Here is a 26,388-nt window from a genome sequence, read left to right as displayed (position 1 = left end):
AATGAAGCCATTTAAAACAAACAAAACATCCACAAAACTCCAATTAATACAATCCAGTAAAATAGTGCAAAAGATTTACTCCCAGAATCCAACATAATCTGTTGATGAAAACCTTCAAATGCAAATAACATGCAAAATTTCTGTGGATAACATTTGGAAACCAAGAACTAATATCTATTAATAATACAGTTAGACTTATTGGCCTATGTTACCTATTCTGTAGAGAAATGATGCTCCTCTGGGACAGTCTGACAAAAGTGAGGCTGCCATTTTGTGCCTTCTCTCTTCTGGGCAACGCCAACAGGCAAGGCGGGTGAAGTATCTCGCCAAGGACACAAAGGACGAGGTCCAAAGAGTCACTTAAGGCTCCGGAGTCGCAGGTTCCAGACCCTTTTTCTGGACTTATCTCCTACGATTAGTTTACTTGCAAGATCCTGTTTAACAAAATTTATACCACTCAATAAAATAACCATAAGAATAAGACACAAATCATTACCTGCTTCAGTGGTGGGAAAGAGCTGATGTGAACACCACTTTACCCTCTTTTGATCCTGGAAGTGTAAGCTTCTTAAGAAGCTGGCCACAATAATAGAAGTCAAAGTTTTGAAATTGTAATTTATGTTTACTTTGCAAATCAATTTGAAAATATTTATGCACAACATATGTTAAGTCATCTTTAGTATTTATTTTGTATTTTAATTTTAAGACATATCTTCGCCCTGCCATGAAAAGTATTAGGTTAATGTTTAAAAGGATGATGAAGGGAGACCTGCTTTATTTGTCTGTTAGGGAGACACCCACAGGAGAAATTTGTGTTAATGGATAAGGCATCTGTCGGAACTTTCCACTCAAAACTTCTCCTACCAGTCTGAAGTCATTGAACTGCGCTGTGAAGCTACAGACACAAATAGCTTTTCTGACTGATTGCCTGTCGTCTTTGCTCAGGAGCACTATCTAAAAAGCTCAAGACATTGCCAAGTGCTTGCATCAGGCCGCTTGAGCTGTCCATTCTGAATTTTCAAAGAAAAACACTTCAAAACAGCATGAGAGAATAAGGAACTTCACATATAATCTACCCATCGTTCTGTTGCTTTTCTCCGCTAGCTGAACACGAGCTAGAACCCCACAGTGCGGAAAAGGCAAATAATAAAGCTTAATACATAATTAGGATGTTTAATATTTAGTATCTTTCCTGAAATTTATCTTATAACATCTAAAATATTCCAAAAAATATATGGGTTCTATGCCAAAACTTAAGTACCATAATTCAATTGAATTTGCTTGTCTCTTTGATTACTGTCTAAAACTAAATGTGTTGGATGTGAAGGCAGCTTACTTTACTTGTCATCAGTCATCCTAACATGCTCGGGGATATTTCCTCTGACTGCAGGCAGTCCAGGGGCTCCACTAAGCGATGTTAGCAATGGCTCTTGGTTTTTCAAATTTAATTAGGAAGGAGAGGCAAATCGGAGCCCAGTGGCTTCGTATACTCATTAGCATCATAAAAAGAGAGCACTGTAGTAGGCAGAGATTATTATACACCAGGGCGCTGCATAAGAGGGAGTACAAGCCCACCGCTGCCGTATTTAATCCAAAGTTTTCTGTTGAGGCTGTGGAATTATGTCGTTATGATTAGGCGCAGCAGCACTTAGTGCTGTCACCTCTTAGGAAGATGGATATAGACAATAAAAGGCCTGATGGGGCCTCACTGTGTGGCATTTAAACATTTTTTCTCACAGTCTAAAGACATGTTAGAGTTAACTTACCAAGTTCTAACAGCCCTGTGATTGAACCATTTTACTGCTTGTTGTCCATCATTCCTGGATTTGCATAAGCCTTTAGCAGGTTGCAAAGATGATTTTCCTCACGTATTGAAAATGCAAAATTTCTCTTCTTGATTTTTGGACATAACCCTTACTCCTAAGCCTGAGGGATGAGATATGGATCAGAACTGAAAGAACCAGATTCCAGATGAACCAGATTCCAGTGGCTAAAACAAGTTTCCTTGTGGAATGGCTTGACTTTAGTGAGAGACAGAAATTAATCTTTAATAGGCTTTTACATAAATGTTCAAATCCTCCTTGCTTTATTTTATATTACTTTGCTTGCATTGTCTTATTTTCTTAAGCTTTCATCTACCGGTAAATGTTTTTATAACTAGAATGTAATGATACACTGAGAAATGGGCGGTAAGCAGAATCAGTTTTTTTTTCAAATGAGTGGAGGCATCATACTTAACCCTGTAAGATTGCACTGACAACCAGAGTTCCTACACATTTTAATGTTGAAATTCCACAATTTTCAAGACTAATTTTCAAACTTTTCTTAACATATTTTACATTTAAAAAGAAAAAAATAACTAGACTTGAACAGCTTGAATATTTAGTGAGTTCATAAAATGTATAGCCTCTAAAAATTATGACACAGCTCGATTCAGAAACATTTTGGGGGTTTATGTGGGCCTGTGTTTATTTTGTTTTGGCAAGTGGACTAAAATAGATTGGTGCTATTTCAAAATCCATGGTGAGACATTGAGATTCTTCTTCCTGTTTTTCTGTTTGCTGAGTCCCACAGTGTTGAGATAAGACGATGAAAGACTCTCAGATCACAGACAAACATCCAGATAAAGAAAATTAACAGCACCAGTAGCCCTTTTATGTTTTCGTCCTATTTAAATATGATTGATCTCAATGGACTGGTATGACAGTGTGTCCTTATGATGTGGCAATGTTTGATCTCTCTAGCTGTCAGTTGTGAGACAGACCTACTTTTCAGCTTGATTAATTTTAAGCGTCTTTTAAAGTTAAACTTTTAGGAGGTTTTCAGGTGTTACTCCATGGTGCTCAGAATTAGGTCTGCTGTAATGTGTGAATTTTGTGTAATCCATAGGGATTACTTTATTAAAGCTATTCTAAATATAACCACAAGATGGTGGTATTTCATTGTGCATAGCACGCTTTCATTCAGAGGAATCTGGAAGAAAAGTTCTCAGGTTGAGAAGATTTTATTCACTCTAACTTCTCGTGCTTGTTGTGATCAGTCTAATATAAACTGTGTCTTGATTTGACAAAAATGTAATATTCCATTCCATCTAGAATGGAAAGTTACTTCATATTTGCTGTGGTCTCTGTTTTAGAGCTTCCATGCACATTTCATTTTCTTGTTTTTCTTTTTTCCCTCTTTGACGTCTGTCTTCCATCTGTGTGCTTTCCATCCACATACGAAAACTCTTAGGCAGCCCTTCATTCTCCTCAGCTTTATTTTCTCTACACAACTTTGACAGTTACATTTTATTTGCAGTTAGTTTTTTTTAAATTTTGGTATAATAGTCTCTCATTGCTCTCTTTCAGTCCTTCCTCTGATCTTTCCCGGTGTTAGTTTGTAGTGGAGGGTGTGCAGGGTCATTGGGATGTTTGTATCCCAAGGTCAGACTTTTCCTGGGGGTGCTTGAGGCCGAGCCCTGGGCCCGCTGGCGCTGCACCTGGAGGTCAGGCTGGGGCTTGGATGTCAGGTTGCTTTAATCAACCGAACTGCAGCTTCTCAGGGTTTAGATGCTCTTGTGTGTGTGTGCGTGTGTGTAGGTGTGTGTGTTGCTCTGGCCTGACTTGCCACTGCTGCTTTGATCTGTGGGCCTCAGACTCCAGACACATCTGATTCAATTATCCTCATCCACCTGTTGACTTAGAGGCCTAAAATTGTGAAGCTTGGCCCCCCATCCAAATTTCATAGCTTCATGTGTGTGAGTGTGAACGTGTGCACATGCAGAGAGATAAACAGACTGTTTGAGCACACAGTACCTTTCCTGTTTTATTTAATATTCCTAATTGAATCAAATTGGTTTTGTGCCCTAAAGTTTTCATACACATAATTCTCAAATAATAAATCATGATATGTCCTGCCAGCCACTTTGAACACTTGCCAGATGTGAAATGTAACAGCTAGAGAGGGAAGTTGGCAAATGTGATGTTTAGTTTTCAACAATTACATTGTTGATTTATTTATTTTTCTCCGCAAACCTTATTCATTTGAACTCATGTTCTTTCAAAGTTGGGAATAAGGCGTCACGGTCCAGTTTGAGTCCTTCATATTAAAATAATTAGGCCAAATGTCAGACAGCAGAGATCAGAGGGAAGATATGTGGTTCATATGACAGCAGGGGCTCAAACAAGTTTTTATTTAGGTTATTAATTTTAAAAATATCTATTCAAAGCCATTAAACTCAATATAAAATAAATGGCGTTGATCATTCATGACTACATAACTAACCCAAAGACGTGAGGCGGTGCTAGAGAATTTACACAATGGCATTTCAAGTATTGCAGCAATGAACAGTAACTTTGCTTGATCTCATTGTGCGCTATTCAAATACTTTTCCCACTTTAGCCTCATACATGCTTGAAACTAAAAGTGAAATGGACTTCTTTTCTGACGATCAGACTACTGGGAGAACAAGTAGAGCATTTAAACCTTGTTCTCAGTTGCTCAGTTTTCCATTCGTGAATAAACTTCACTGTAATGGACTTTACTTTTTTATAAAAATGACCATAAACCTCTTTCCAGATTAGTGGTCACCAAGAGTTGCTTTTCCAAGGTCATTGGTGACATTTTCTCCCTGGTTTTCTGTTATCACAGTGAGGGTGTACTGAGTTTGTCAACCACTGCTTCTCCATTTCGACTTTATTTTTATGAAGTGAAAAAGGAACGTTCGGAATCTATTTTTAATGCTTGGTAAATCTGGAGAACACTGAAACATTTTTATCATTTTTATCATTTTATCATTTTTATCAAAATTTCTAAATTGTGAAAATGTGAAATCATTAAAAATTCAGAAATCTTTACTTCCTGAATTTTTAGTAAGTTCATATTTTGATGTATTTTTCAGAAAATGTACATTTTCCCAAAATTTAAGCAAAACTGGCAATTTTAAACAATCATTTCATAGAGTTTGATGTTTTACACCTACAAACCCACAGACATTTGTTTCTCGAGGTGTCATCTGTATCTGGGACATGTAAAGAAATAGATTACAAAGTACCAAGCTGTTCATCCACAATTACATATCAGAGTATCTTTCACTTGCATCTTTTTAATATTATGACAGCTGCATATATATTTAATAGTCGTTTAATGGCTCATTTGCCAAAACGAACAATAAAAACACATTTGCTTTGTAGATAATTATTTATATTATAACACGTTAAGGAGAACCTAATGTACCAAGATAAAAGCAGATGCTATTTTAGAGACGCGTTTTCTAAATATGCATGACTTTAGCTTTTTATGAGTTCCTTTGACAAGTTGTAGCACAACAGATAATTAGGTCACATCATGCAGCACTGCTAGAAGCCTTTAATGTAATTATTACGCTAACATCACTGTCCATGTATTTACATTACCATTCAAAAATATACTATGTGAAACTTTCCACATTTTGTCACATTACAACTAGAAACCTTTATGTAGTTTTCTGTGATTTTATAAGAAATCCAATAGAGGTATTTTGTAGTTGAGAAGTGTAAGGAAAGGGATGCATAGTTTTCAAAATTCATATAAATGAAAATATAACAAGTGTGGTGCATGTTTGTATGTAGCTCCTTGCAGTTGGGCCTGGAAAGTCTTTTTGTACTAGACGTTTACATCTACAGATTGAAGTTTTCATTATCTCTACAACATTACCCCTGGTATGTCTAATGTGTTCCTTGGTCAACATGACAGTATTTATTCTCTAATTTTCTTTATCATTCCTTTGAAATACTTCATATTTATTCTAAGATATGTAGGCAACAGGAAGGCACAAGTTACTTAGAGGTGTCAGAATGAAGGGGTAGTACATCTGCATGCTAAATAAATTAAAAAGGTTTCAGGAGTAGAAATACTTTTGCAAGGCACTATTACTAGCTCTTAATTTGCTTAGAGTATGTCTAGTAGTACATTATTAGATCACAACATCTAATAGTGAACACACTAGCACAGATGGAGGATGAATTAAAGCGTTATTATATTAATCAATATTAGCTCCTCTAAGATGTAAGTGTTGTTTTGTATAATCCTCACAGTAAGTGCCCTCACAGGTCAACTCTTTTTTCTGATAATGAGATTCAATGGTCCTTGTACTAAAATATGCACATATACAAGGAAGGAAAAGCCAATTATCTTGTTAAAGAGTTCTAATCAATCCCTCTCTGACCCACAAAAAGTGAAGCCATGTCTTTATAAGATGACAGAATATCTTTATTTAATTTTCTTTTATTGTGGCTCCACATCCGCATTCATTCTCTCAGTTATTGTTAGTGGGCTAATAACGTCTCATGTGCTTGCATCTAATGAGATTTGTTAGCATAGTTATGCCCCTGATGGTTTGGGTCTGTGTAATATAAGGGAGAACTGTTAAAACAAGTCTGTGCGTGGGTGTGTGTGTGTCAGCATAGATTTTCTGTAAAGCTGCTTACTTTTCTTTTTTTTTTACACGACAGACATGATGAGAGACAGTCACAGACATGATGAGAGACAGTCACAGACATGATGAGAGACAGTCATTGACGTGTCTGATTGTAAGGGGATGGTTTAAGTCTTAGCCATGCTCGCCATGTGTTGTGCATGGAAACTGAGTGAAGAATGGTGTGGACATTTATTGTTCAGATGGGATGGATTGCAGACCACAAACCATGCAACCAGTGCCAGATGTTGATGTGCGCATATGTCAAAGGAGGCTGCCGATGCAAGCACATTCATATACAAAGGGGAACAGACCACAGGACTATACACTCACAGACTGTAGGTTATTTTCTTTTCACATGCATTCCTCTAATGTTTCTCTTTCAGGAGGAGACTGTATGAGGAAAGGGTTCTTCCTGAACCCATGTCCTCCAGTTCACTCAAGCTGAGTCCAAGACGAGACTCAAGAATGGTTAGTTTATAATCACTTTCCCAAGCTGCAAATTATCATCCAAAAAATGTTATTTGATGTGTACCTTGCTGTAAAATTGCTTTGAATAGAATACAATAGTACAGGGGCGCCCAAAGTTGGTCAGCATCCTGCATGTTTTAGTTCTCTCCCTGATTTAATGCACCTGGATCAAATGATGGCTCATTAGAAGGCCTAAGAAGAACACTGACATGAGGCCTTTTTCTGAATGTTAAATTTCAGTACTCTCTGAGTGCCCCCTAATGAGAATAGTATATTAGAACTTTTTTTTTTTAATCAACACAATTACCAGGGAGTAAACTAACTTAACTTGAGTAAACTAGCCTATGAAAACCATTATTGTTGTTGATTAGTTCGGTGTTGCTCTGATGTCTTTGCATGTGTTCTGTATTGTTCTTAAAATGAGCTGTTAACAAATGCATGACCAAGTCAGTGATGTGATTGTCTAATATCTGCAGCAGGAAATAGTTTAGGAACTTCTTTAATGTGTGTTTTAAATTTTTGTGCCCTACGCAGATTAGGTCACTTTGGTTTAAATAGCCAGTGAACTGCATTCCCAGCATTCCTATATGTTGAAATGTAACATTTATCCTGTTTGTCCGAGGTCGAGGCTTGGAAGCCGTATTGCCATTCTAATCAAAAGAGGCACATAATCCTTAGCTATTCCATTCATCTGTTTCTTTGTGCCAGCACTGTCCCGCAGAGGTCCTCCCAAGGTCCACACTCCATCAGATCCTAATCACATTCAACAACATCCCTCAGTTTCCTATTGCTCCTTCAGTTTTATAAGATATTTCCCGTCTTTCTACTTCTTCTGCCCAAGCTTGACTTGGGTAAACCGATCTTGTATCAACAAAAGCCCTGGAACCATTTGAATTATAGTGCATAACAGAGAGCCGGAATCCAGCTGTAACAAAAGCCGGAAAAAAATCTTCAATGTAAGACAGTTTAGCTCTTGGAATGTATTGTTGAACAGATATTATGTAGAGCTGCTGCACATCTGGAGAAGTGGATGTTAGAATGAATAGATTGAGCAGAAAAGATTGAGGTTAACTAAGACAAATACAGTGTTGTTGCTATTTAAGGAAAGCACAAGGCTCTACCTTCAAGCTTTAAACTTTAATAAAAAAATAAAAAAAACATTTGTTTTTTGAGGCGTTATATCAAGTCAGCAGGCTGTGACAACCTCCATCAGTGCTTTTTGCTTCTTCAGGCTAAAATGCCAATCAAAGTGGTTTCAATAACATAAGTCCCTACTATTTACTTCTGTCATGATCCTCCCGTCATTTACCCGGTCTCTTTCTTCTCAGGTGGATGGGATGCTAAAAGCAAATGTGTCTGCTGGCGACAGTGAGTTGGAGACTCGCCTTAACAGCTGGAACCTGGGGGTGAGTCCTTGGGCATGCCGTCAGCATTTTGATTATTAGGGCTCACTGCAGGGACAGAGGTTCGGAAAAACTCAAAAGATGTACAAGACTCAACCAATACATTTAGTTTTATTCTCCTGCAGTTAGTGCTAATGGTGGCAGCATCTGAAAGTCAGTAAAGATGTCTGGTTTTGTTAAGAATCAAAAAAGATTTTTGTCCTTTATTTTCATCAGAATCACTTTTTGTTCATTATGGGTACTAGTCATAAATAATTGATGTTGATGCCAGTTTCAGATCTGGGGGTTTAATTCACATTAAATTCCAGATCCTATCAATTAACAGATTAATTAAAACAGTTCTTTTCCCCATGAAAATTTATTTCATTTTTTTAAGGGACAGATCTTGGACTAGTCTAATCTAATAAAACTAATCTAATGAACTGAGCTTATGAACAAGTTCACATCTGATGTCAGGTTAAAAAAAAATCTTGTTGGAATTCTCTTCGATGAAGAAGGATTTTCTGCGTCAAGATTATTTTATTTATTACAAAGCGAGGTATGTCATAAGTTTTCTTTGTGTAGTTTGTTATAGGAGCTGATGAAACCCACTGCTGATGGGGCATTCCAATGTGTGAATATAAACTTTTTACCCAGCCCTGTATCCTCAATAAAATCTCAACTGACTGCTGCAGGCTTAATATCACAAGGTGTTTTATGGAGGTGGTGCACCTACAGTTAACATCTTTATCAGTCTGCTGACATTGAGCTCTGTAAATAACATATTTTGGTTACACTCTTTTAGTTTTCTTATTTTTTTCAAAATAACTGTACAAAAACGTGACTTGGGTTAATTTCAGCTGAAGTAATGTTTGCAACGAAGGAACTGACTGTAACTGTGAAGCATTCAGCAGACCTGTTGATGTCCTGATAGTTGCTTAGCTGACAACCTTTAGTTTTTCTTTTGCTTTTGTTTCTCCTCATCCAGTTTTTTTTTTTATTATCCTCGTCCAGACTCATCAAAATTTAGTGTATATGTGTTTTTTATTGACATTTGTTTTTGGTCAATAAAATACACGAGGCAGTACATTTAGTATAAAGTATATCTTGCCAGATCACTTTCATAATAAGTGGAGGCCTGTAATTGCTATTGACTGAGTGCTTTCAGCAGTACGTTATCAGCCTGCAGAGCACTGACTGACTGAAGCACTCTTAACCGCAGTAGTGCAGTGATATTGAGTTAGCCGTGCTGCCTGGACGCTTTTGAGTAAATAATGAAAAGAGCCTTTTACTTGAGTCCTCTTGAAGTCTCCTCCTTTTGGCATTTCACTGCTATTGTAGGTTGTGAGGGTTGTGTAAACTGTGCAATGGAAGATGTGTGCACCTGTTTTATCTCCGCCGTCTGCAGAGCTCTAGGTCAGGGCTTGATAAGCAATCTGCCCTCATATGTTTTATTTTTCCTTCTCCTCACCTGCATGACTCCAACTCCCTTTTTCTCTCATTTTATGCCTTCCTGTTGCCTCAAACTTTCTCCTACATAGCCTACACACAGATATTTTTGCAGAACCCCCACAGCTCTACTTTTGGTAGTCCTTCTCGGTTTCTGTCTGATCTCTTCTTGTTTGTCTGTCCGTGCATCTCGGACTCTAAAGCCCCCCTCTCCACTCCCCCATCCAGTCCTGAGGTAATCTCAGGGATCTGTCTGCAGACGTGAAGCCGCTCACTGCACCGCTCTCTACTGTGTTGAAACACTGATAAGAAGCATTGCTTGGCAACGCTCCCCCAAGCCTGCATCTTTCAAATCAACAGATGTTCCTTCGCACACAAACACACGCACAAACCCTGCTCAAGTTTTATGGATGCACGGCTTCAAAGTGCTCATCTCCTACGAAATTTCAGCAGAGCCAAGCATTGCTCTATCTGGAACATCTTTCACTTTCATTTAGATGTTCTGAATTCTGAAGCAGGCTATATTGGTTTGCCATTCATTTCTACTTTAATGGAATATAGTCAGTTAGTGTATCATGGAAACCATATGCAAGAGTTGTAGAAGACTGTGACATTACATACAACAAAACATCAAACTCTTAATGCGTGACATGTAAGCCACTCAAAATGGAAATAGTGATAGTCTCCAACTTTAACATAGCAAAAAGTTTGTGTTGATTTATCAAGTTAGAATGAGGTCAAAGGGAATTTGACCTCACAACTGGAGGCAGTTGTGACAAAAGTTTGTTTTTGTTACAACTGTTTACACGCTTGTTTACATGCAGTTTCCCATTTCTGTTCATGCCGACTTGGAAAAGAGGAAACTCCTAATTTTTTTTTAATGTCAGCATTACCCAGAAGTTTTATTTTTATAAAACGTCTGGTTTATAAAATTTAGTTTAGTGTGAAATTAGTTTGATATCAGCAGATGTGCTTCCATGTTGAGTCCTTGTGATTATTCCCTGTCTGTTTCCTTATAAACATTCAGAGGCATACATATACAAGAAGTCCAAGTTTAGGGTGACACTGTGCCAAGACAACACCACAGGATTTAGTCTGCATGTCCTCTTTGCCCTGTGGCCCCTGCTCAATCAAACCTGATGACTGGCTGTTTGTGGGTATAAAAAGAAACCCCATTTTAGGTTTCATGCTACGCATCAGTTTGTAAAAATATATTTTTTTCTTCCTTCATCATGCCTAATCCAGCTGCATTTGACTGTTTACAGCTCACACAGTGGAGCTGTTTGCAGATCTTGTGCATGTACGGCAATAATAATTTTAACCAAATGGTTCCGGTTTAAGGGTAACAGCATGTCACAAAATTTCTTGCTCGTTTTAACCTGAGTAGATGTCAGTAAGGCAGAGCTGCTTTCCTCTTATTGTGAATTTCTCACCCTGAAGCAACAGATTGTGACTTTATCCTGGCACTATAGCTGCAGCTTTTTAAACTCCCAAGTCCCTAAATTCTCTCAGGTCATGTTCCCTCATCTCCCATTCATTCAGGATTAGCTTTGTGTGGGTAGCGCCATCTTAAAGCATTGATTCCCCTTTTTTACAACATTGAATTGAATACCATTATTTTCTCCTGCTCCCACTCTGTCTTTTTGTTTTGGAGATTAGCCTTGGAAGTCATTGCCGTCATTTTGAGATTTAGGTCCTTACTTTGAAAGGCCGTGATGTCCATGTTAGATGTGAGCCCCCACAGATGGCCCTAAAGCATCAGAGAGAAGCACTGTATGATGATATTTTTGCAGCTTGTGTCACAGTTAGCGAGCCTTATTGATGTAAAGCCACTAATGTCACATGGACTGTGACCCGCTTACTTTCAGGTGGTTAACCTGCTTACACTTTTCAGTCCTCTCTGCTTCATACTGTAAGCAAAGAGCATGCCGAGTCAGTGTTTGGCAGGGATGTATACACATTGGCCTCCATGTGATGGTAAACAGAGTGGGAATAGCTTACAGATTAGCGGTCTTCAGTGTTGACAAAAAGGACAGCAGAAGGGGAGCTGAGAGCGGAAACAGAGCCGGCCACACACACAAAGCCTTGAAGTTGCGCGACGGTTCTGTCTCTCTAAACAGACAGGAGTTGACGGAAGAGACTTCAGCCACAAAACTGGGCTTTGATGTGCTTTCCACATTGTTTATGGCAAACTCACTGCCAGGGATAGATTCTGGTTGTTTTAGGGCTTTGTTAGGAGAGGCTTAGGAGAAAGAGAAGTCTGAATGTTTTTCTGTTTGCTTTTTCAGATTGAAAACCCCAGGTATTTGAGAGAGAAGCCCAGCCCCTTGTCACCAGTAAGTTGTCAAGGGTCCTTTGTTGTTTATTTGTTGCTTGGGGAAAATAAAATGTTGTCTTTTAGCTCTTCTATCTTTTAATCACCTCAGTGTTCTCCCTTTTGTCTCTGTAGATTTTAAAGTCAACCATTGAGACGAATAGCACCTTTGCCAGTGACCATGGTCTACAAAGCAAAGAGGTACGCAGCTGAATATAGTTAAACCTGAAAAATGCCCAACCCAACCTTTTTTTGTTTTGTCCCATTATGACCTCAAACCTCACTGCTTTGATTTTGTTACGTAAGTTAAAAAAATAAATATTGCTTTCAAAATGTTTTATGAACTTACCTCTAAATAGTGTGATATGCATTTATATTCAGCTCCCTTTACTCTGGCACCCCTAATTAAATTCCAATTACCTTCAGAAGTCACCTGATTAATAAATGGAGTTCACCTGTGTCTAAATTAATCTCTGAATAAATCCAGTTTTTCTATGCGGACCTCAGAGGTTTGTTAAAGAACATTAGTGAACAAACAGCACCATGAAGATGAAGGAACATAGCAGATTAGTCAATAAGAAAGCTGTGGAGAAGTTTACAGCAGAGTTAGAATATAAAAATATAGCCCAAGGTTTAGACATCTCACAGAAAACTGCAAACCAACTAAGAATTAGCTCTCCTTCTAAAAATCTACTTTTATAATCTGTTCTTTATGAAAGAGTGGCAAAGAGAAGGTCACTGTTGCCCAACTAAATTCTATTTGGCAAAAGTAAATATGTGGAGGTTGTGCTCTGTTGAGATGAAGCCAAACATTAACTTTCTTTCTTTTTTCTGGCCATCTGGATAAAACCGAGCTTTGTGTTAAACTGGAACACATTTCTCTGAACAGAATATCCCTGTAAAATGGGGTGCCTGCATCATGCTACATAGAGAAACTTTTTTGAAATAGGAGCAAGGAATCTGCTCAAAGTTATTGAGAAGATGGATAGATTTATATATAGTGAAATGAAAAGAAAAGCCTTAGGTGTGTCATATAAGTATTAACGTACATCATGGTGGCATCATCATGTTGCGGAATACTTTTCCTCAGCAGGGATGAATATCCTGAAAGAAGACCTGTTAAGGTTTGCAAAAGACTTGAGACTGAGGTGCGGAGGTCCACTTTCCAGAAGGTCAACAACCCCAAACATAGATGTATTCATGTATAAAAGGCATTGGGTCACACTGAAAATCAAATGAGAATATGAGGCAAGAGTTCTCAGATTGTCTTCAGCCAATCTGACTGTTTTTGTCCAATTTTCCAAAGAAGAATAGGCAAAACATTTCCCTTTTTAGATGTGCAAATCTGGTAGAGCCATACCCTGAAACACTTTTGGCTGAAAGTGCTGCAGAGTTCTACAAAGTGTTGACCGAAGGGTGAATACAAATACATTAAACACGGTTTTCCTTTTAATTCACAATTTTGCCTCTCTTACAAAGTACACTTAGCATTTTTTTTAATATGTCTGTCATCCATTTGTGACATTTGTTGAAAGTTGGTGAGTTGTTTTTTCTTTAATGTATGTTGCTTAATATTTTTTTTAAGTTTGTGACTTCCTGCTCTTTTAGTTTTTACTTGTTTTTATTGTGTTGTCTTTGATTGATATCTTACAAGTGAGGGTTACTGTACTTATTAGGAAGGCCTAAAGAGGGACTTGTATTCAATTTAGTTGAAGCATGCTTTATATTTATATGATTATATGAAAAGAATAACACATCGACAAGTCAAACCCAACCCTACCATAAACGCAGCGTTAAATATAAAACTGAGCATGACTTGTATGCAACCATTATGGTTTTTAGAGGCTGCTGCCGTCGCTTTGACTGCTCTGATGGATGCAGGTGTGGGGAGAGGTTCGTGGATATATAGACACACAGGAAATTAAGAGGTGTTCATTACATCCCAGAGCATTGTTCACGGTTTGTGCTTTAACCTATAATAGCAAGGCAGGATGTCTGCACACTGATGCATCTTAGCCACTGGAAAACCAAAAAATTAGAGCAACTTCTTCCATTTGATTGTATCTTAGACTGCCTGAGTGGCTCAATATGGATGAATGTAATGGGAATGTTTACCTTACACTGATTGCAATCAACACTTGTGGATTTACACCGGTGTAATGTAATTCTGTTCAGTATTTCAACCCTTTTACAAATTGGCTGTGAAGCTTATGAGCTGCTTTGATGCCCTTTATAAAGGTTTTGGGTCAACTGAATGAGGTTTTGAGTGAGTGGTGTCCAAAGTTTTTCCATGAGGGCCAAAATTATAAAGTAAACAGCACTTAATTTCTGGTAACTTTTTGATTTTATCTTCTCAGTAATGACTTGAATTTGTGTATTTAATTTACTTTGTAATAACCAAATCCCCCAGCCTTGACCTTAAACAGGTATAAGTTGGGAAGGTGTGCAGACAAAAGTGAGCTTGTTAATTTTGCTGGCGGTTTTGCATTTACTCTGACAGCAAAGGTTACGTTCGGCAGTTCTTGCAAAACTTTAGATGAGCATTTGGCCTGAGCCCGTAAACGAACTTCGGCCAGGGTTTGTTTTTCCATCGATCCGTTACCAGTGTGGAATAGGGTGATGTGTTACTGATGCAAATGAGCTATGTTTTCTTTTCAGACTTTCATTCTGTTTGCCGAAACCAGTAGTAAAAACATGTGAATATCCAAAATATGTGAATATTTGGATATTCACATATTTTGGATATGTTTCTCATCGGCTTAGATTCACTCTGTAATCAAGCTGTATTCAAATACAGACTTTACCATTTTACAACTTCAGAAACTACTTTTTAAAGCACAAAGTAGTTTCAGTATGATAACAGCTGGTATATTTAGCAAAAAAGAAAAAAAAAATCACAATTTTCTTAGAAATTTATGTTGGGTTTTTTTTTTCTCTTTTTCTGCTCTGGTGACTTGTTCCTGGCTTTCCTGTGGCATGTCAGATTACTTTGTTGTCTCACTAACATTGTAACAAGCCATGTTTTTTTATTTATTTATCTGACTGTAAAAATCTCATCCTAAAAAATACAAAAATTGATTACTGATCAGATTTGTTTCATAATAGAGTTATGTTTGGGGCTTTGAATAAAATAATTGAGCCGCAATTGGTCCACAAACTTCACTTTGGACACCCCTGGTTTAAGGTTTCAAAAGAGCTAAAATATGGGACTGGGTTGATAAAGCCTTACAATACAAGCAGGCCATCATTTTCAAGTAGAGACTGGTGTTTCACTTCTATTGATCCAAAATTTCAAGCTTTTCCAAAGAGCTAAAGAAAAACATCAGGATGATCAGATTGGAAATGGGAGGGAATGAGGCAGAAACAGGGCAGACCTTTTCCCTTTGATGTTCAGATTTGTGATGTTTATGCTTGAGAGATTTTGTTTCTCTTTTAATGTTTTTACCCCTTCCAGAGATTATATTCATCAACTTAAATCAGTGCCTTTTAGGGGAAGATTTGGAACAGAGGAAGTTATGTGTGTGGTGTTATGGAGGTATTTTGAGGTGACTTACCCGTCTACCTATTTGTACCTGCATTTCACATTCACACATTGCCATGTACTCCCTTTTTGTCCCCATGTCATAATCATAAACAAACAATTTCAAATCAATTTTTTTAAACATCATTGTGTTTCAGTTTATCCCTCTTGCCTATTCACTGTTAAATTGATAAACTATTATGATAATAACACTTCTCCAGTTTCCTACACTATAAACTTACTTTATCTTACTTTTTGACTGGACCGCTGTTGAATGTGGTCAGTCACTTTAAAAGAGGTAAATGTTTATGCAAGCATTTAATTTATGCTAAATACATTAAATGCTTGCATAAATTACCTTATTTTGTAGAAATCCATTTTCACTTTGGCATTAAAGATGTTTTTTAGATTTCGTCAGGAATGCCAAACGTTGATTTGTAAAAGCAATAAAAGCGTAATACATCCAAGGAGTTGAATGCTGCTGAAAAACAGAACAACATGATGCCACATTCTACTGATGTGAGTAACCTTTTAGGTTGGGAGATGTTTGACAATTTTTTATGTTTTTGTAACGTCTGCATCAAATTGTGGTCAGAGCCCACAGCATGAGTAGGAGCTTTAGCCGCTAGATATGAACAGCTTGATTCAATAAAATAAGAGCACTGAAACACCTTCAGTGTTGACACAGCTTGACTGCTGTTTATGCCCTTTAGAGGGAGGCTATGTGTGCAAGACATGCCTTGAGGTAGAGCATTTCCCCATAAGCTTTCCTTACACATATGTGACAGCTTATAGGTGAGTTGTGGAGGATGTATTGCAGGAGCGCCAAAGTCCCGTTAATCCTACAGCACACTCTGAAAGTGCTTAGTGTTAAGAGGGCCGGGCCTTTATTTGGAAATTCAATTAAACTGTGACTGATGAGTCAGTTTTAGTTCGGCGCAGGCCTAAGGCTAGAGATTACAGAAGATACTGACAGAATGATTAAATCACACAGCCTTTCTTTTAGACTTTCTGTGTACATGCCATCTTGAAGCTTTTCCCTCGGCACCTGACCTCAGGGAAAGTTGGCAGCAGCCTGGTAGATGTGTGTCAAGCAGTCATGGTCTAATGGTCGCAAGCCCCCAATTGGGGATTGCTTTCTGATGCCATAATGATGCAGTCTCTCTAATCTAAGGGTCCTCTGGGATGAAGCTTGAGTTCTGAGCCTGTGATTTAGAGGGCCATGGCCTGTCTTATCTGATCGCTTTTGAAAGCTAAAAAAGGGTAACCTTGGGAGTCTCAGTAGTTTTAGCGGGGACTAGTTCTGCAGCTGGCTTTCAAGATCGTGCTTGAGGCATGGAGCCATGAGGGATTTACTATTTCATAATAATAAAGTTACTATTTCAAAGATATCTCCTCTGTTCTTGTTACCTTAGTACTTTATGGGTTTAGAAAATTGGAATGGAAGTCTCTCGGCCTCATACGCGCAGTTCTTGTTTTTGTTCAGAATGCTTCTTGTCAAAAACTATAGGAGATCAAATGTTAGCCACAATCTTTGTCCAGCCTTTTTATGTGGACAGAAAGGTATAAAATAACATCATACTAGGGTTAGGAAATGGTCTGTAGCTGTTGCTATGCTTTCTTCATGTTGTCAATTCACGCTTTTCACAACCCAAATTTCTAGAGTTCAGTCCATAAAAGCTAGATGGGTCGAGCTTTTAATATGAAATTGCAAGGATGGATGGATGACTTGATGGTTGCAAAATAGATATGGACTGAAATTTGAAAAGAAGGATGAATAGATGTAATAGATGGATGGATGGAAAGACAATTGGATGAATAATGGTTGAATTATTAATAGATAAATAAAAGAAAACTGGAGAAACACATACAGATGGATAACATTTTTGCCCATAATTGTATGGGTTATGGGAAAAAAGTCTGGAAAGAAACATTTGGCTATCCATAGAAATACTTCAAGGAAATTCCTTACTTTTTATAGAAAAGGCGTAGTGAGGCATACGTAGCAGAGGATTTTGTGAACGTATCCCCGCTTTAGAAATAAAGGCCTTGACCCCCTCCCCTCCACCCCCTGGCATTCTGATATTGAACGGAAAAAGAAACCGATTCCGTCTTCTGCTCGCCGTCCCTCTCTCAGATCCCCCATCCACCCCTTCTTCTTCCCTGCCTAGCTCTCATCTTCTCAAAAGCAAAGTGTCAAAAAACATGGCATCTTACAGCGCTCGCTTCAACTCAGAAGAAGAGAAAAGGGAAGGAGCTGTACCACCCAGTCGGGGCTGATTGAAGACATCTCAGAAGCCTTAGGTGTACGACATTCCTCCTCCTCCTCCCTTCACCGACGCTTTTATAAACAAGTTTCAAACACCACTGATCTAGTTTGACAAACTTTCTCCAAAGAGCATTTGAAGAGAGGATAAGAAAGTGACACCCCCACATGAGCCTTTTTTTTTGTTCAGGCACCGTTAGAATCAGGTCTCTGCCTTACATTGTGCTTTTCAGTCAACGCCTTCGCTCTCTCTCACTCTCCCCCTCCTTCTGCTCCTCTGTCTTTCTCTCACTTCTTTTTGACTTCTTTCTTTCTACTCTGACAAGTCTCCTGTGGTCCTCTCAATTGCACAAGAAATAGCATTAAATGAAGAAAAATGATGGAGAAGAAAGAACAGAATACTTAAACGAGCTCTGTCAAGGATGCAGTTTGAATGTAGCTCAAGTGCTATAATGAGGAGCGGCATCCAGAAGGCAATTTCTGCATTTTAGTTGGACTTTTATTTTTAAAGGAGCGCTAAACGAGAAGGGAATTGCTGACTTCAGAGTGAAAACCTGAGCTCTTTAGTTTTGTTCCACTGTTTTAGTCCTGCAGCATGGCTACATTTAGTTGTGTGCTGTTGATGTCTTCATTGTGTTCTGTCATTATTTGCACACATAAACAATACAGCAGTTAAATCATGTTTTCTTTTGATATTTATCTAAGAGACTAGGTCTAATGAGCTTTCCCTGTGCCAAGTGACATTTTGGAAAATTTTCAGCTTAATGGTTTTGATGACTACAACAAACAAGATTTAGCCTCGGGATGTTTTTAACCACTGACTCGCTCATGCACACACACACACACTTTCAAAGGAGCAACATTGTCACCCTGCTGCAGGTTTGATTAACGTACCAGAAGATACACAGACTATACATGAGTGGTGACATCAAAGCAAACAGCCAGACAGTTTTTTCTGTCAAAGGTTTACTTTGTGCCTCCATGTGCTGTGAGAAACATCCTCTAATTAAAGACAGCAGGTTCAAAAAAAGAGGAAACTAAGATTTTCAATGATCAAATAAAAGTATGTAAGTTAGTGAGGTACCAGAGTTTATTATAAACGGATAATGTTGAATATAATACAAATGGTATAAAAAGATGTAATGTAAATCTTTACAAGCCTTCTCATTTGGTCATTTGTTTTGTAGATGAACAGTCTGCTAAGTTATGGAGTGTTCCATTTGTAAATACAAATGGCTTCTTTATTGATAAGTAGCTGGACAGGAAGGTGGGTCAAGAAAGAGGGAAACATGCAGTAAATGTGTCAAGGTCGGAAATCAAACCCTGGATATTTGCATCAAAGACTATATATATATATATATATATATATATATATATATATATATATATATATATATAACACATAAACAATACTGCACTTAAATCATTTTTACTGAAGACAATGTTCAGTTGCTAAATTGTTTTGTTCCCACCCAGAATAAATCCAAGAAAGACTGAATGGTCCTATAAGTTTGCTGTGGTCATAAAAAACATTGTGATAATTTTATTAAAACACCCGTAGTTCTGTTAGTATTGTTAGCAGCTGTTAGTGAGTGTGTTGCTTCAGAGTTCAAATGCATTATTGCTGATTTGGAGACAAATATGTTGCCAGGGATCCTGCTAAGCCAGGAAACTTAAAAAAATATAAAATGTAATTGCAACTGTTTCAATTTCAGTTGGGGTGCACCGCTTGCAGTTTTCTGGCCGATAGCAGATTACCGATCTTTTAACCTGCCGATTCAAATTTTGGCCGATACTATTTTTTTTTGTCTGAAATGTTGCTCAATATAGCAAGACACCTTTTGAGTTGGCAACAGTGGGGTCACTATTGTTAATTGTAAACATGTTGACATAAATTGGTGGGCCAGTATAATAGTTAAGCCTTTTTCAACAGAGAGAAAAAAAGGACCTTTGCCATAGATTGGTGGATAAGATCAGCTTCACATATAAAAATCAACCAATCACTGATCTCCCAAAGTTAAGGAAATCGGATAAAGAAAATGAAGTATGGACAATTACTTGTATTTCCAGAATAAATTCATATATGTACATCTGTATCAGGTGTACTGTAATGACAGGAATACCTGATAAATGTCCATCTCTTCAAGATGGACAACCAGTGGATTTGCTAACTGTAGCAGTTAACCTAACTTATTATCATTAGTAATTCAAGAACGTGTTCTCTTGTTGATTTATATTACTGTGTGTGACTGCTTTAACACACATTCAAGTTGTCAGAAGTGCATTAAACTGTTTTATTGCTGCAGCTGCAAGTATGTTTTATGTGCAAAGCTTGAAACTTGGAAATTCTGACTTAAGGGTGTAAAATGCATTGCAGCTTGAATTTGATGTAACAGCATTCTCAGATCTGACTTTAGTCCACACAAGAAATCATTAATTTTATTGCAAAAGACTGTCCTTCATGCTTCAAATAGAGGCGTTGATCTTGGACGTTTTTTATTTCAATTTGGCAAAATTTCACTCAGTGCCTCCCTGACCACAGACCACAATAGAGAAAATGAACAACCTTTAAATTAACACAATACGATCACTTAGATATGCTTTGTTTTTATGTGTAATACATGTTTTCTTCTCTGACACAAGTTTTTGTGAAGTTTATTAAGTTCAAAAATTATGGGGTACTTTTTCACGTCAGTGTTTCCCAAGTTGGATTCAAGTTGTGTACAGCGAAGGCCCTCAGGACATGCCTGAGGTAAATATTAATGATTAAATCCTGTTTATTTACCATGAATAAATGATATGAGAAAAAGACTTTTACTTAGTGATCTATGATTGGTTCATAGGGTATAAATAGTTTTAAATCAAGATGCTTCCTTAGTTCTTGAAGATATAGTCTAAAATTTCCCAACACAATATTGAAGCTGATCCCGTCTTAAAATGGTGCATTTGAGTAAAAACGGTCATCAGTTTGACTGCTATGCTAATATGAGGCAGCCATTTTGTGCTGTTAAGTTTCGGACACCCAACTTCTTTTCTTTTTCTCTTTTGTGTTTTGATTATCTTCAATTTAAAGATGCACATGCACAAATTTAAAGCATTTGTAAATATTTTTGGAATGATTTCCACAAATTTAATGGGAATTGTTCAACGTTTGGAAGAGGGTTCACGATAATTGTATATTTTTTGGCCTCTCTTACAGTGTCTCTGCAAAAAACAAACCAGCGCCAGAGAACAGATCAATATGCAGTCCCTTTCACGTTCAGTTTTTGGAAACTACAGCTAAATTATAGAGTAGCAGACGTGGTGTGAACAGAGTGTTGTTTTCTTTTGCATGACATGATGTTTCATTTGTTCTCAGACTGAGGTGAAGATCAGACTGTTGGAGTCCAAGCACCAGGAGGAGAAACTGAAGATGCAACAGAGACACGATGCGGATGTTGAGAAGGCAAGAATGAAAAACACGAGCTCATGACCAACTAACTTTACTGCTGTTTATGTCACCAGTTTTATTTTAATTTTGAACTATATGAAAGGCTTTACTTTCAATATTAAATGAAAGGAACATTGAATTTAATATAGTTTATATTTGCCCACAGCTTTAGTGTTTATTAAATCAAGTCAAAATCTGCAAGAGAATTTTGTAACGGAGGAAACTCAGAAACTTAAGTTTCTGTTTGGAATCTGAACATGATAGGCAAATCTTCTGTGCAGCCATTTAATCTGCAGTTGCCATCATAACGCCGTTAGAAAGCAAGTGAAAAGTAAAGGAATGCTTCTCTGTTCATCTCACTGGTCTCAACTCTTCAAAGCTTCTTGTCAGATGTTGAAAGCAGCACTAAAGCTGGTTTATTTAACATTAAGTGCTGTCATTTAGGCTGCAGCACAAGCACCTGGAATCAGTCTCGTTCTTACATGACTTTCCTTTGTTGCCATTGAGGCTTTTAAGGAGACAGTTCACCATTCACTTAAGACGATAAGATGTTTCACAATAAGCAGTATGGCACCACACTCTGTGTTGAGCTTTCTATCTATGTAAATGTAGGCCGCAAGTTATCTTCAATTGATTGTTACATATATGGTTTCAACGATGACTAAGTAGTACCTTTAAGTCCAATAGAAAGTGAGGAGTGCTCATTTTTATTAGTGGTTATTTTTTCAGTATTTAAGGAACTTGCTGGTAGAAATGCTCTGATCGAAATGTTATGGCCGCTGACCTCCATGGCAAAGTCTTATTTAGATTTTTGGATTTTATACTATTCCTTTTTGAGAATCAGAACTTAAAAAGAACAGCACAATTTTTTTTTCTAATCTCTTCTGTGGAAGTGGCCATTAATTATGCATAATATGGGGAGATGTGACATCACTCTGTGTGCTTTTAACAGTTAACAAAGCTTTTATAACTTATATTTGTGATTGGTGCAGCTAATACTCCTAAGACAGCGGTCGCCAAGTGTGTTTCATAGAAAATATGGAATCTCGCCTTACCTAAGATTTTCCAAAGCCTGCCTACATTTCCAAACAGATTATGTTGGATTAGAGAAAAAGGTTGAATGAATAAAAAGTATAACATCTATTTATTTATTTATTTTGGCACCAGCTCATGTTACTGGGCTATTGTTGATCAAACCACTTATTGAAATTAAGTTTTCTTAGTGATTGCCTCAGCTCTGGCTTGCTCTAGGCCTGCTCCATTTGGAACAGTTTTAATTATAAACAATGCAAAAAGCACAATGTAATACACACTCAGAAACATTTTTTAAAATTCTAACTCATATATCTGTACCCAGTCACAACCCTTACTTGAGCAGTGCTTAAGAACCAAGATGCTCTCAAACGGACAAACATTTGCAAACAAATTACCAAAGGAAGGGGGCCAGTGGATGAAAAAAGCTGAGCCTTTGCAGCATTTATGAAGCCATAGTTAGCATGTGGCTGTGGCAGCAGCATCGAGGGAACAGTTAGCTGCTCTGCTAGCAGCTAGAGGCCGACTGTTGGGCAGCAACGTCGGTTCACAGACAAATTAAGACAGCATCTCTTTTGGGGGAATCTTGTGTTTCAGAGATTCCTTCTGCAGATTATTAAATATGCCATCCAAAAGATTTGCCCATGACTCATTCTGTGGAACAGTAAGTGATAAAATGGAGCAAGGAGATATTAACAAAAAGCAAAGAACTAGGAATTCTACACTACCAAGTCAGAAAAGTTCAAAGTCAGTGGTCTGGAACTCTTTCAAACTGGTAACAGTTTAAAATATTATGTCAAGTTTATTTCGGGCTCAGGCCTCTAATTAAAGTTAATTAGTTGGGTTGAGTTGGGCTCGGACACACTGTCTACGAGTTTGGGTTGAGTTAGATTCTTTTAGGTTTGAGCTCAGCTCTGATCATAATATTGTGGCAAATAATTGTAGTTTAGTTGGTAATCCTAAATTAGTTGTCTTCTTCTGCTGTTCTCTGTCCTCTCTTTAATTCATTGGGTTCTCTTTGAATTAGGATGTCTTCCAAAGACCTCAAAAAAGGGTTAATAATGCACTCTGCCTCAACCTGACCCTGTGCCTCCACCTTCTGTTCTACACCCTAAAAAGAAAAACAAAAATCCCTTAGGGTGGTGAAATGGAAAAAATTGGCCATCCCTAAATGTTGGGTGAACTTTGCTCCAGGCACCCAATCGTCCTTTCATCTCCTCCATCCCATTCACACTGGGATGATGACAGGCTTGGCTAATAAGGAGCGTCATGGGCTTCTAGAGTCAGACAAAAATAACATTTCCTATGTTTTTCTGCCATTCCCAGCAAGAGAAAGATTTTTTTGGATTGGATCTGTGCTGTTTAAAAAGTCATTTTAATATTCCATAGTTCCCAAAGACTTGAATTCCCGGCCTAAATTATTGCACAAGTTAAGGAAAGGCCTTTCTTTCTTTGCATATCTACACACATGCAGTGCAAATGAGCATAAGTGCTTGGAAGGTTTTCTGCTTTATTTCCATTACTGGAGCTGCAGCTTGTCATTGCTTGATTTAACTAATGACACCCAGATGGCAGCAGCAAGCAGATGCACTTACCTCATCACCTCGGTGCAGGTGGTTCCTTCAGCTGCTATTTTACTCAATTTGTCTTTGGTCTCCTAAGGAATTGAAATTCATATAGTATTTTCCGATTATACAATTCATATCCAGATGTATTCTCTTAAAAGTGGCTCAGTTTCAAATAATAAAGAAAAAGGTTGCATATTTTAGGAAATTTCTGTATTTCTATTTGTTGATTGCCAAGAATATAAGCATAAACTCTTTACTTGTGTGTCTGATCTTAAAGTTTTAAGATACTTTGGTTTACTTCTCTATGTGCACTCATTGTCAAAAACTTAAATTTGCTTTGTGAACCTATGAAATGGCATCCCAACTCTTGTCGGTGTTTGGTTGGGTAACTCTAATTTCCAGACCATATGCAAATGCATGTATGTATTTTTAAATAGTCTCTCTTTCTTCTGATCCAGTTTTCCCACATTTAAAAGCGGCATTATGCATGCATTTAGAGAAAGTTACCCTACATTTAATTGTCTCCGTCTCTTTTATGCAAGGTGGCTAATCACTTGGGATGAATCATTATGAATGCTTTCTCTGTCTTTGGCAGTTTGCACTAAGATATTCATTTATAGATTTAGAAACTCTTTTCCAGAGATTTATGACTTTGTAACTGGCTAAAAGAGATGGAAAATGTTGATTTGAGCAATTGCGAATATCTCTTATATGTTGCTATGTTTTGCCAAAAACACTGTTTGGGTACTGACATACTGACATATTCTGTTTAAGGATTATAATTATTATTATTTCTTAGTTTTGCATTGCAAATATGTCAAATAATGTGTCTTAGCTCCTATAAGAGCTTCAATATGGCCATGACAGAATACAGAAAAAAAATGCACTTTCATACTATCAGTATCTGTATGGCGCTGATATCAGTCCTTTTCTTCCCACACTCTTTAGATTCTGGACCGAAAAAATCTGGAGATTGAAGAGATAAAGAGTGTGTACAGAGTTAAGCAGAAGGAATCTGAGGAGATGAGCCGTAAGCTTGAAAAGAAAGGTGAGAGGTGACATGATTGCAGGGCTAACTGGAAGGATGTTTACAGTAGTGTCTCTGAACACTCAGAGTAAAAAGCCTAGAAAGGTACTATCCCACAGGAGTTCATGCTGGTGCAGAGTGATGTTCTCCAGCTGTGCTGCTCAGTCTGTGCAGTTTAAGCAAATCATTTTTGCCTTTTTTCACCAAGAGTTTTGCTATCATTTCTTACTTTTGTTTCCTTTGTGTTTTCTGTTAACTAAAAACATTTGATTTAATTTTATGTACTGACACAATCAATGCCTTCAGATTCCCATCGCCCCCCCAACCCCCACCCTCCTCTTTAGACCTGACTCCCTTTTTGTGTGTTTGTGTCCAAACTCTCCCACAGTTCAAAGTGTTCTGCGTGAATCCCAGATCATCTGTGAGAGCAAAGAGAAGCAGATAGCAGAGCTGAAGAAGCTCTCCGATCAGAGTGCTGACTCCATAAGAAACGAGTGGGAGAAGAAGGTGGGATAGTCTGCAGTCCTGCGCTGCTTAAGCCGCCTCAAGCCAGAGGAAAACTTTGGGTTAGCGGGAGACCTCTCTGCAAGGAGCCAGGCTGTACTGGTTGAGAAAACAGATTCATTTCTTTCTAATTATCTTCCTTTGGGCTTTCAGTGAAGGCTTAGAGGTCCAGTCAGAGTGTTGATTCAGTAATTTCTTCGGAGTTGCTGACTGTCTTTAAATATGCGGAATGTTAAGAATAATTAGAAATCAGACTTTTTGGTAATCTTCCAGCAGTATTATACAAATTGCTTACATCTGAGCCTTTTTATCTGAAGCATTTAAAAAAAAAATATTCTCTTAAGCTTTTCACATGTTGTAATCTAAAGGGATTGCATGTGATAGAACAACACAAATATTTGTGAAGTAGGAGAAAAGTAGTTCACAGTATTAGAGGTTTTTAATGTGTGCCATTGAGTCAGTACTTCCAATGCAATTACAGCTGCCAGTCTTTTGGATTATAATTGTACCAGCTTTGCACATTTCTGTTTTTTTTTTCCATTCTTATTCACAATACAACTCCGTCAAACCTTCCTTCATACTGATGCATACGCTTGAACAACGTTCAAGTCCTGCCACAGATTTTACAGTGGATTTACCTTAATTTGACTGGACAACAGTAGCACATGAATGTGCTTTGATCTGAACCATTCTATCATAGTCCTACCTTCTTGTTTAGGATGTAGGTTTTTCTGGAACTTCAGCCATTGTTTACATTTCAAGTCTTTCCAAGGCTTCCAGGATTGCATCTTATGTGGCTCCATCTTCATTCAGATTAATTCTGCAGGTGAAGAAAAGCATCTTCTTCACCAGCAGAAGATGCTGGAGAATAACATACAGATATCTCTTTAGAGCACTCTTGCTGTTTTTTTAATATTGAAGCAAGTACTTATACAATTTGAACTGTAGCCCATGTGATGTGGCACTACATGGCACAGAATTAAATTAAA

At 37.7% G+C, this 26,388-nt stretch overlaps 1 protein-coding gene across 4 annotated transcripts in view; it reads left to right on the top strand.

Annotated features, from left to right (window-relative positions):
* Positions 1 to 26,388, top strand: part of cep112 (centrosomal protein 112) — a 107,693-nt gene that overhangs the window by 2,402 nt on the left and 78,903 nt on the right. For all 4 annotated transcript variants that reach the window (XM_044099957.1, XM_044099956.1, XM_044099959.1 and 1 more), the window contains 7 exons: positions 6,823 to 6,907; positions 8,236 to 8,313; positions 12,027 to 12,074; positions 12,188 to 12,253; positions 21,197 to 21,283; positions 24,817 to 24,916; positions 25,284 to 25,402. In XM_044099957.1, the coding sequence (XP_043955892.1) occupies positions 6,823 to 6,907; positions 8,236 to 8,313; positions 12,027 to 12,074; positions 12,188 to 12,253; positions 21,197 to 21,283; positions 24,817 to 24,916; positions 25,284 to 25,402 (583 nt within the window). The remainder of the gene's footprint in view (positions 1 to 6,822; positions 6,908 to 8,235; positions 8,314 to 12,026; positions 12,075 to 12,187; positions 12,254 to 21,196; positions 21,284 to 24,816; positions 24,917 to 25,283; positions 25,403 to 26,388) is intronic.

Source organism: Gambusia affinis, linkage group LG19, assembly GCF_019740435.1.
Source record: "Gambusia affinis linkage group LG19, SWU_Gaff_1.0, whole genome shotgun sequence".
NCBI classification, from domain to species: domain Eukaryota; kingdom Metazoa; phylum Chordata; class Actinopteri; order Cyprinodontiformes; family Poeciliidae; genus Gambusia; species Gambusia affinis.
Note: the sequence above shows the minus strand (reverse complement) of the source record. Positions and strands in the feature narration are given on the sequence as shown.